Here is an 11,068-nt window from a genome sequence, read left to right as displayed (position 1 = left end):
AGAGAGAGAGAGACAGAGAGAGAGAGAGAGAGAGACAGAGAGAGAGACAGAGAGAGAGAGATATGGGGGAGAGAGAGAGAGATAAGGGGAGGAGAGAAGGAGGAAAAGGAGGAGAGGGAGATTGAGAGAGAGGAGAAAGAAGGATGGAGGAGGAGGAGATTGAGAGAGAGACACACACACAGAGACAGAGAAGAGAGACACAGAGACACAGAGAGATAGAGGAGAGTGAGAAGAGAGGGAGAGAGAGAGTGTGTATACATGTGCCTGCTTCTCTCTGGATGTGTTTGTCTCTATCTGAATGTGAATCTGTGCCTAGTTGTGTCTCTCCAGAATATGTGTCACAGTACATCAGTGAAGCAGTGAGTGTGTGGGTATCTGTACATCCTGGTGAGCATGTGTCTGTATGTCCAGGATGCTCTATTATAGACCCAGCAAGTACACTACAAGGACAAATAGGTTCTCACAGAGGAGCTGTCTCTCCTCCCTCCTTCCCTTCCTTCCTATCTTCTTTCCTTCCTTCCTTCCTTCCTTCCTCCCTCCCTCCCTCCCTCCTTCCTTCCTTCCTTCCTTCCTTCCTTCCTTCCTTCCTTCCTTCCTTCCCTCTTTCCTTCCTTCCTATCTTCTTTCCTTCCTTCCTTCCTTCCTCCCTTACTTCCCTTTTTCCTTCCTTCCTTCCCTTCTTTCCAGAATCAGTTTCTCCACCTTGCCTGACTCCTGCCCCAGACTCCCTGGATCTCTGGTGCAGCAGGTCCTCCCAACGGGTTCTCCTCGGGGCTGGGTGGGTGGCACACATCACCCTGCCTTCCCTGTCCAGAGCTTCCCTCCTATATGCCACAGTTGCTGCCCTCCTTGCTTCCCTCCTGTTATCCGGCTGCTCCTGGATATGGCTGTCTTGCATGCCCCTGACACTGCCCACCCTCTCCTTGTCACTTCCCCTTGCCCCTGTTTAATGTCCTTCTGAGATCCTGGATGTGGTTTTTACCTGCTCTTCTTTCCTGACCCCCTACCTCTCCCTCCCTCCCCTCTTGGTCCCTTTTTCTTCTTGTCTCTCTCATTTCAGAAAAAAGGCCATCACTGCAGCCACCCCGGGGACGCCCCCAGCCGCTCAAAAACCGAATGCAGAAAAGAAACCGGACCCCTCAGTGAGGCCAGTGTGGCCTTTCCAGCCTGTTTGTTACTCAGGAACTCCACCTCGGACGAAAGGGGGGGCCACGAGTCCCACCAACCCACACCTCAACTCCATTATTCCCTCCATTCCGGCCTGCGTCTCCTTGTCCCCCTACCCTGGCCGGACAGAACTGGTGCTCTCCTCTTCTCCCTTTCCTGCCCCCCTCGGGTGCTTCCCCACCCCACCCCTTCCCATTTTGATGGTGTCTGTGACATTTCCTGTTGTGAAGTAAAAGAGGGACCCCTGCGTCCTGCTCCTTTCTCTTGCAGTCTGCTTGTCCATGTGTCTGTTTTTCCACTTGTCCGTCTGTCCAGTAAGCAGGTAATGGTAGGGGGTCCCCACGTCGGCCATTTGCATTTCCCTACTCCCCCCCAACCCATTTTCTGCCTCCTACCTTCTCTGCCCACATCATGGATTATTCCTGGGCTGCACAGCTAGGCCTCCCACATCTGGTTACTGCTTAATGCTCTGACCTCTGGATCCCATAGCCTCAGCTTGCCCTCGCCCTCGGGAGAAGAAGGCCTGGCCTCTCTTCCCCCTGCCAGGAGTCCAGCCCTTTGCTTCCCCTGTCCCGGCCCTGCCATGCCTGCCCCCAGCCCACAGAGAGGGCTTTGTGTTGTGTTTGCTCTCTCTCCCACACAGACAAGGACGAGTGTTCCAAGGACAATGGCGGTTGCCAGCAGGACTGCGTCAACACCTTCGGAAGCTACGAGTGCCAGTGCCGAAGCGGCTTCGTCCTCCATGACAACAAGCATGACTGCAAGGAAGGTGAGGTCCAGAATGGGAGATGCCTGTCCTGGTACCTGAGGGATGAGCAAGGGAGAGGAAGCTGGGATGTTGTGCTAAAGACCACTAAGGGGTACCGGATCTGGAGTCTGGAATACCTACCTACCCGAGTCCAAATCCAGCTTCAGGTACTTACTAGCTATGTGACCCTGGGCAAGTCACTTAACCTCTGTCTCCCTTGGTTTTCCCATCTGCAAAATGGAGAGCATAACAGGACCTAACTCTCAGAGTTATTGTGATGATCAAAATGGAATAATATTTGTAAAGCATTTAATACAGCATCCAGTACACAGTAGGCACTTAATGCTTGCTCTTCTCCCCCTTCCCTACTGTGCCAATAAATAGGAAAGCTCCATTCCTTTGGACTTGACTAAGTCTACTTTATAGCTGGAGCCTTAGCATTCCAACATGGTCTGAGTCAAAGTTTACCTTCGACTTACCTATATTATGTGGGAATAAAAGATTTGCTAAACCAGTTAATAGCATCAGCAAATTACTTACAAAGAGCAGCCATTTTCTTATGCACTTTGAAAATACCCATTTACCTACTGTCAATTCATAGATTAACTGAAAAGTAATTAATCATCACAAGGATTTATTAAAATATAATCCCTGTCCTTGAGAATCCTAAAATCAATCTGGGTATATGACCAACATGTGTAAACACATGTAAACTAACAGGTAAACCAGTATAAATGAACATGTATGAGCTAACATTGGGAAACATATGCAAATCAACCATAAATGACAGTATCCAAGTCCTATAAATCTGATGCCTCATCCTGGCATGGTTGTGATTCTAGGCTCACTTTTGTCTTTACTCATGATGTCATCAAACTGTCGTTTGTCACTGGAGAAGGTTATAATAATAACAGCCGGCATTTATATTGTGTTTTAGGGTTTGCAAAGCATTTTACATGTATTACCTCATTTAATCCTCACACAACAACCTTGTGAGGTAGGACCTATGCTCCTCCTGCCCCTATCCCTCTGGCTATCATTAACCCCCATTTTACATGTGAAAGATTGAATCCAAGAGAGATTAAGTGACTTGCCCAGGGTCACAGATGGTAAGTGAATGAGGCAGGATTTTGAATTCCCATCCACCTGCCCTTTTTTTTCCCTGATCTAGTAGGGCCTTTTGTTTCTTGGGGATTCCTGTCCAACTGGGTACAGTATTTGTCATCCTTCTGTAGGTCTGAATTTGCCACACTCACCCTTCAGAATTTACTTAGGTCCTCCTTTTTGCTAAACCTGTAAGTTCAGGTAACCACCACCACATGGTCTTGTGCCTGGTTACTGGCGAGTAGGACCAACCAGCTAGATTTTCCCTTGGGTACATAAATGACAGGGAATATAGCCCACAAAACCCCATTTTCAAACAAATAAAGGAGTTCTTTCCCAGGGGTTGCACAGGCAGAGTAGAGGTTCTGTCCATGCTGATCCCTTCCCCCACTTCCCCACAGCTGGTTGTGACCACAAGGTAACATCCACCAGTGGCACCATCACCAGCCCCAACTGGCCTGATAAATACCCGAGCAAAAAAGAGTGTACCTGGTCTATCTCTAGCACTGCTGGGCACCGTGTCAAACTGGTAAGATGCCACACGTGTACATGTGTTCTCCCTCCTCTGACCTCCTTTGGCCAAGATCCCCTATTGCTCCACCTTCTGGAATAAGTCACAGGGTGGGCTGGCACCTGGGCAATTGAGTCAAGTGAGCATAGCTGTAGAGAGTGACAGTGCCCAGCCTTAGGTGTACGATTGAACCTGACCCAGACATAGGGCACCCCCACCCCTGAGAATGGTAACTTTCTGTCTCCTCTCCCTCCAGTCCTGCAGCTTTCACAGTTTCTGCCATTCTTTCTTGCCTCCCCTTCTAGTCTACCCTCCCACTAGACCATTCTGTGGGCATCTCTTGCAGGGTGGCCTTATTTTGGAGGCTGGAAGGGGACTGCCCTATGCTCCTCCTGCCCCTACCCCTCTGGCTTATGTGCTCCTCCTCTCTCCCCTCTCTCCAGACCTTCTCAGAGTTGGACATTGAGTCGCAGCCAGAATGTACCTATGACCACCTGGAGGTATATGATGGGCGAGATGCCAAAGCCCCTGTCCTGGGCCGCTTCTGCGGGAGCAAGAAGCCCGAACCTGTCCTGGCCACAGGAAATCGCATGTTCCTGCGCTTCTACTCTGACAACTCTGTCCAGAGAAAGGGTTTCCAGGCTTCTCATTCCACAGGTGGGACCTGGGACTTGGTTTGGAAAGGGTAGGCCTTGGGCTCAGCATTCTCATTCATTCATCTGTTTGTCCTTTCATTTAATCACTGTCTATAGGGTTCTGTACTTGATATTGTGAAAGATGCAAAAAAATATGACACAGGCTCTGACTTTTAGTGGTTCACAATCTAATTAGGGGGCCATGATGTATTTCTACATATAAGAAAATGACTAATGTACCAAGTACCAAATCAGTGCTCTATTCAGTAAGTTTCTCTTGGGTTTCTGACAAGGAAGAGATCCCTAGGTGGGAATGATCCTGGGAGGAAGTCGGGTGCTATTGGTCAGGGCCTTGAAGGATCATGAGATTTTGGGAGGAAGCACAGTAGACTCTCTGCATGCACATAAAAAGATGAGGACTTCCCATGCTAGCCTTGCTGGGGTCAGTTCAGTCTAGGTGGAGAGATTAGACATCTAACAATACCTTTGGTAGAAACACTAAGCCCTGTGAGAATTCAGAGGGGAGGTTGGTGATCTTTGTGGGCTAGGGTGTCAGGTGAGGCTTCCTGGGGGAGAGCAGACCTGCTGGAGGTAAAGGGTACTGACCTGGAGATCTCCCAGCAGAGGGGGCCAAAAGGGCATTGCTGCCAGTCAGTCTGGTGGGGACGGGGTGAACATGATGTCTGCTGGGAGATCTGAGTACGTGTACTATATTTACTGGTTGTACAAGGTTGGCCTTTTGCACAGGCCTAAAATGACTGCTTAATGTTTGATTGATTTGCATACACCCAGCTTTCCCCCTCTTCCATTTGCAGTTTTGGCCCCTCTCCCTCATCTCCCTTCCTGTGACTCTGTTATGTACCTGCTCTCACCCCTTCACCCCCTCCCTACACATCAGCAGTGTCTGGGCTCCTGGTTATGCACAAGGGGAAATGTAAGACAGAGGGAGAAGGGGGAAAGGAAAAGAGAAAGAGAGAGGAAAGGAGGAAGAGGGAGGGAGAGAGAGAGAGAGAGAGAGAGGGAGGAGGAGGAGGTAGAGGAGGAGGAGGAGGAGGAAAGGAGGGAGAGGAAGGAGGAAGGAAAAGGGAGGTGTTGTCATTAGCTACCTTACTCCCTCTCCTGTTTGCCTTCCTCACCATACCACGGGCATGTGTCTCTTACTCCTGTGTACAGAGTGTGGTGGCCACGTACGGGCAGAAGTGAAGACCAAGGACCTCTACTCCCATGCCCAGTTTGGGGACAACAATTATCCTGGGGGATCAGACTGTGAGTGGGTCATCGTGGCAGAGGAGGGCTATGGTGTGGAGCTGGTATTCCAGACCTTCGAGGTGGAAGAGGAGGCTGACTGTGGCTACGATTACATGGAACTCTTTGATGGCTATGACAGTGCAGCCCCCAGGCTTGGGCGCTACTGCGGCTCAGGGGTGAGTTCTTCCCCATCACCTAATCCTCCACTAGATAGATTGTACTGGGGGGTTCATCTCTTGTCCCTTGAAATGGGGTCCGTGGATCTGGACAGGGAAGGCCTGAGTGGTTTGAGGATTTGCTGGTGATTTAGAGTTATTTGGTGAGATATTTGGCTTGGCTACTCGAGTATCTCTGAAGACCCTAAAGAAATGGAGCCAAAGCATGAGGTTCCGATCTACTCCAAGCTGAAGTCCTTGTTTGCCTTGGGCCTGCCCTGAGAAGATCCAAAACCACGGGACCTTAAGGAGCAGTTCTGTTTGCTCTAAGGGGTCAGTCCCACATCTCTGCTGCCAAATAGGCTTAGGGGTCTTCCAGCCAGGGTTAGAAAGAGACCACAAGCCAGGGGCAAGATGCCTGTGTCATTGCATCATGTGGGAAGGGCAGGGAATCTAGCAAGAACTCTCCCCACATTCTGTGTCCCTTTTGCCCACATATAAAACGTCCCCACCTTGTGTCAAGTTCATGGCACTAAGCTACCTCTTGCATTTAGGAGTCTCCCCCCCTCACCCATAGGAGGTCCCTAAAAATGTATGTCCCAGAGGGGAGAGCAAAGCCTAATAGTCCAACATAAGTTCCATGTTTTCTCTTTTTTTCTCTCCTTAAAAAAAATTCTTTCCTATATAATCTCTTGCTCTTCTCTATTCCAGTGAAATTATTTCAACACCCTTCTCCTAAGCTTCCATTCCCTTCCATTCTTACACACACACACACACACACACTCCAACCCTCCCATCACCTCCCTGCTCTCTTGCTCTAAAGGGCCACTCTTAGGGGATAACCTGAATGCCTCCGGACAAGTTAAATACTAAAGACCTTGCAACAGCTGGTAGCTTACTAGCTTTGGTCAGGCCTTTATGGAAGCAGAGCTTTATTAAGCCTTTGTAAATGGCAAAGGGTTGGGGAAAGGGAAGCAGGGAGAAGGAGGTGGGGGTGGGTGGAGTTGGAGGAAGGTCCAGAAACCACACACCTAATTCTTTCCTGGCCCTCCTCTTAGACCAGACCCTGGCACCACAGTTTCACTTCCTGTCTTCCTGTGCCCCCAGTTTCTCCCCACCTATGCCCTCCACTACACCCCAGCCCTGGCCAAGAAGAATAAGGAATTTGCCCAAAGCAGCCTTCTGCTTTCACATTTCCCTTCCCACCTTGGACAGTAGAAGATGTGGAATGAGGTAAATGAATGGGGACAGTTTCAGGGTCTCCCAGTTCCAGCAGTCTGGTCGTTTACCGGGATCCTCAGGACTCATGTTTTTTCCCCACTCTCTAAGCCTTATACACAGTCAGCACTCAGTCGTGATTTGGTGAGAAAAGTCCTTAGCATGTGCCACCACTAGACAAGAACAGGTTGGAATTGAAATGGAATACCTAGTGTTCTGTGGGGTCACAGGTCCCCCGGTGGGAGGAAAGGGCAACCTGGGTGCAGCGATCAGCAGCCTGGCCAGTATCAAGGCTATTTTATGGACAGCATCCCACCCTGAGCATAGAAAGTAAAGACTACCATCATCAATCAATTAATAAGCATTTATTAAGCACCAACTATATCCCTGGTAGTCTGCTAAGTGCTGGGAAAACAAAGGCCAAAAAAATGTAAAAGCAGTTTCTTGCACTCAAGGAGTTTCCATATTAATGCAGGATTCAGCATGTAAATAAATATGTACATACAAGATACAGACAGAGCAGAAGGAAGGTAACTTAAGAGAGAAAGCCTGGAGTGACTGAAAGAAGTGGGAAGATGGCCTCTGAGTGGAGTCCAGAAAGGAGTGAGGGACATGCAGAGGCAGAGGTGAGAAGGGAGAGCATTCCAGGCATTGGAGACAGAAGGTGGAGTATCACATGTGAGGAACAGGCAAGTAGGCCAACATCCCTGGGCCTTCTAGAGGGCATGGAAGAGAGCAAAGGATGAACAGACTAGAAAAGTAGCAAATGTATAAAGTACAAAAGACTTTATATTTGATCCTGGAGGTAACAGGGAACCGTTAGAATTCATTGAGTAAGGGCCAGACCTGGTCAGACCTTTAAGACAATCACTCTGGCAGCTTTGTAGAGGAAAGATAGACCAATTAGAAGTCATGATCCAGGTGGGAAGTAATAAGGACCTGAATGAAGTTAATGATTGTTTGAGTGGAGAGAAGGGAAATACATCAAGAGATGTTGTGATGGAAGGAATCACAATATTCATCCAGTAGATTGGATATATGGGGTGAGTGAATATGAGGACTCAAAGAACACACCTATGTTGTGAACCTGGGAGGGTGACGGTGCCCTCCTCAGTAGCAGGGAGGTGGTGATAATGGGCATCATTGCTTCACCCGAAAGAGAAAAACAACTACTTCTAGTAATAATTCTACTAGTAATAATAGTAATAGGTCTGAAGAGGGAGATTTTGGTCGGGAAAAATAAGTTCTGTTTTGGACATGTTGAGTCTGAGATGCCTATGGGCCATCCAGTTCAGATGTCCAATAGGACAATTTGGAGATGTGGGATTGAAGTTCAGAAGAGAGACTATGGCTGGATATATTGATCTGAAAAAAATCTGTAGAGCTGATAACTAAAGCCATGGGAGCTGATGAGATCACCAAAGGAGAAAAAAGAGCAGAGAATACCCCTCCCTCTTTAAGAGTGATGGACTGAATCACCAGGCAGTGTAATGGTAAAATCCTTAGGTCTGGGGGAGACTGCTTCCATCTTCTATTTTTCTCTAGCTTATCCCCATCACTGAAATCAGCCTGGAGAGAACACTGTCCTGTTCAACCTTTTCTAAGGCACAAATGGATGAAAAACAATTATTTTTAAAAAAATCAACCACATAGTTATAAGGTGAGAAGCAGTGTAGTACAATTACAGATGCCCCAGAGTATGGAAGGCTTGGGTTCCAGGCCAACCCAATAACTATGATAACTATGTGACCCTGGCAAGTCATTTAACCTTACAGACACCAGGCAACTTTCTAAGACAAAAAAGTTGCTGATCTACATTGGTGGTGGTGGTGGTGGTGGTGGTGGTGAGTTTCCTTTTTAGTAATTCACTATACAAACGAAATCTCAAGTTTAAAAAAGAATGCCTTTTTTGAGGAATAGGATATAACATTTTGAATCTATGATCTCATTTCCTTTTTTACAAACAATCTGGAGGGGTAAGGAAGGCAGCTATTAATTATTAGTTTGGTTTACCAGTAAGGAAACCAGAGTAAGGGGGACTTGGCCAAGCTCACAGAACTAGTGATTGGCTGAGCTGGACCCTGACTTGAGAACCCAGGGTCATCCTCCTAAATCAACCTGTCTTTCCAGCTGGCCTTCTTCAAATTCTTGTTGCACAAGTCTTTTCCTACATTGAAGAGACCAAGGAATTTAGTAAAAATGATATTTGGGGGTGGGGGTGGGGGGAGAGTGCGAGAGAGAGAGAGAGAGAGAGAGAGAGAGAGAGAGAGAGAGAGAGCAATCCAGAAATAATACACATAGGATGTTAAAACTGGAAGCGTTCTTTGAGATAAAAGTCCCTCTCCCTCAGTTTACAGATGAGGAAAACAAAGGCTAGAGAGGAGTAATACTATTATTCAGAGTCACACAGCAAGGTACAGGACTAACAACTCGGGCCTCTCTATAGATTAGGAATCCAGTGTTTTTCAATTGTGCCACAATTTCTGACCAATGCCCTCCTATTAGGCTTGAAGTGAGCTAGGGACTCCAGCAAGGAAGTAGTAAAGATTTGTTGTCAAAAGCCCTCTGTTCGCCTCCTTCAGGGGCAAGCTGTGTGATATGATATTTCTATCTGTGCCTCATTTTTCCTTTTCTAAAAAATGAGGGGGCTGGACTTGAGTCAGGAAGACCTGGGTCTGAATCCTGCCCTAGACCCTGAGTCACTGCGTGACCCTGAACAAGGCACTTAATCTCTCTAGGACTCAGTTTCCTAACCTGTAAAATGAGAGGGTCAAACTCAGTAACCTTAAAGGTCCTCTTGTACTCTCTCAGAGGGAGGGCTCTTCATCTGCCCATCCTGAGGTCTCTAAAGGGAAACGGGGTATCCCTTTAGAGGAGGCCTGGGAAAAAGACAGTATCCCCACCCTCACCCTGGTCCCTGTCTCCCATAGCCCCCAGAGGAGGTGTACTCAGCTGGAGATTCGGTCCTGGTGAGATTCCACTCTGACGACACCATCAACAAAAAAGGCTTCCATCTTCGCTACACCAGCACCAAGTTCCAGGACACCCTTCACAGCAGGAAATGAGCAGGAAGTGACCTCTCCCTTCATCCCCAGAGGGAAGAGGAAGGCTTCCTCCCCTCGGATACCAGCTCCTCTCCTCCCCATAGACTGTCTTAAGTGGTTGGACAAGGGGACAGAGGGAGGCCATTCCCTTCCCCCTCTGGAGCCACAGCCTCCGCCTTGGATATCAGTTGAGTCTCTGGGGGTAGGGGGACCAGACTTCTCTCTCAATGGCTTCCCCCACTGCTCTTCTCTCCTCTCTTGTACCTGAGAGAGGTGATGGTCCAGGAGATGAAGGTTTCATGGAGACATTTGAAGACACCAGTGTTCTCCAAGCAGCACCTCCTCCCCACAGCCTCCACTCCACCATGATCTGGGAGAGATCTGTTTGGAGAGGAAGACTCCCCCATCTTTCTTGTCCCTCTCCAAATTATATTCTGTATAGTCAGCGGCAAAAACCTCATTGTAATGCACCACCAAACCCAACCCTCCTTCTTTGCCCTCCCCCCACTTCATTTTGGTATTATTCTTAAACTCTGATTTCAGAGCATGGCTGTCCAATGGGCAGTGGTGAGGGAGGTAATGGGGGTGGGGTTGGGGGAATGGGGAGATGGGGCAGTGTAGGGGCCTCTCTTTTCCCTGGGGCAGTGAGGTCAGCCATCTGGGAATACCCCAGCCAATAAACTGAAAGTGTTACAACCGATGTACTCACTAACCTCGCCAGATGTGCCTCCACGGCACATGCATGCCTGGGGGACTATGTTGATTCCAGATGTGTGGGCTTGCTGTGTGTCTGGTGCTGCATGGGAGAGAGCCAGGACACCTGGTTTCTCTGGCCAGCACTCTTCCTTTGCTCTCTGGTCCCCTGGGGCTGTTATTTCAAACATGGTGGCAGAAGAATACACACCCGTTGTCACAACACACAGACATAACAGCACATACAATACACATTGGCATGCAAAAATGCATGCCCACCAGGGCACGCAGAACCTGCATCCACAGGCACCCTCCCTCCCCCACTTTACTGAGCCACTGGCAAGAAGAATGAGAATATATCCCTAGGGAGATCGTGTACTGAGAGTTGAGGGGGTGTTGTAAAGGACGGGGGAAGTAAGTTTCCTTGTCAATCTGGATTTTTCCATCCCTGAGTGTGTGGGGTGTGTGTGTGTGTGTGTGTGTGTGTGTGTGTGTGTGTGTGTGTGTGTGTGTGAGAGAGAGAGAGAGAGAGAGAGAGAGAGAGG

At 48.6% G+C, this 11,068-nt stretch overlaps 1 protein-coding gene across 2 annotated transcripts in view; it reads left to right on the top strand.

Moving 5' to 3' along the window:
• BMP1 (bone morphogenetic protein 1) overlaps positions 1-10,528 on the top strand; it is a 56,435-nt gene extending 45,907 nt beyond the window's left edge. Inside the window, exons 16-20 of one of the 2 annotated variants that reach the window (XM_069075709.1) lie at positions 1,811-1,936; positions 3,421-3,548; positions 3,974-4,187; positions 5,339-5,589; positions 9,717-10,528. In XM_069075709.1, coding sequence (XP_068931810.1) covers positions 1,811-1,936; positions 3,421-3,548; positions 3,974-4,187; positions 5,339-5,589; positions 9,717-9,851 — 854 coding nt within the window. In that variant the 3' untranslated portion in view covers positions 9,852-10,528. Of the gene's footprint in view, positions 1-1,060; positions 1,436-1,810; positions 1,937-3,420; positions 3,549-3,973; positions 4,188-5,338; positions 5,590-9,716 lie in introns of those variants that run through there. The other variant, XM_069075710.1, reaches the window with a different exon arrangement.
• Positions 10,529-11,068: the final 540 nt, after the last annotated feature.

This window comes from Petaurus breviceps, unplaced genomic scaffold (assembly GCF_028583685.1).
Source record: "Petaurus breviceps papuanus isolate PSGF00001 unplaced genomic scaffold, PetGlider_PUasm1.0 90919, whole genome shotgun sequence".
NCBI lineage: Eukaryota > Metazoa > Chordata > Mammalia > Diprotodontia > Petauridae > Petaurus > Petaurus breviceps.
Note: the sequence above shows the minus strand (reverse complement) of the source record. Positions and strands in the feature narration are given on the sequence as shown.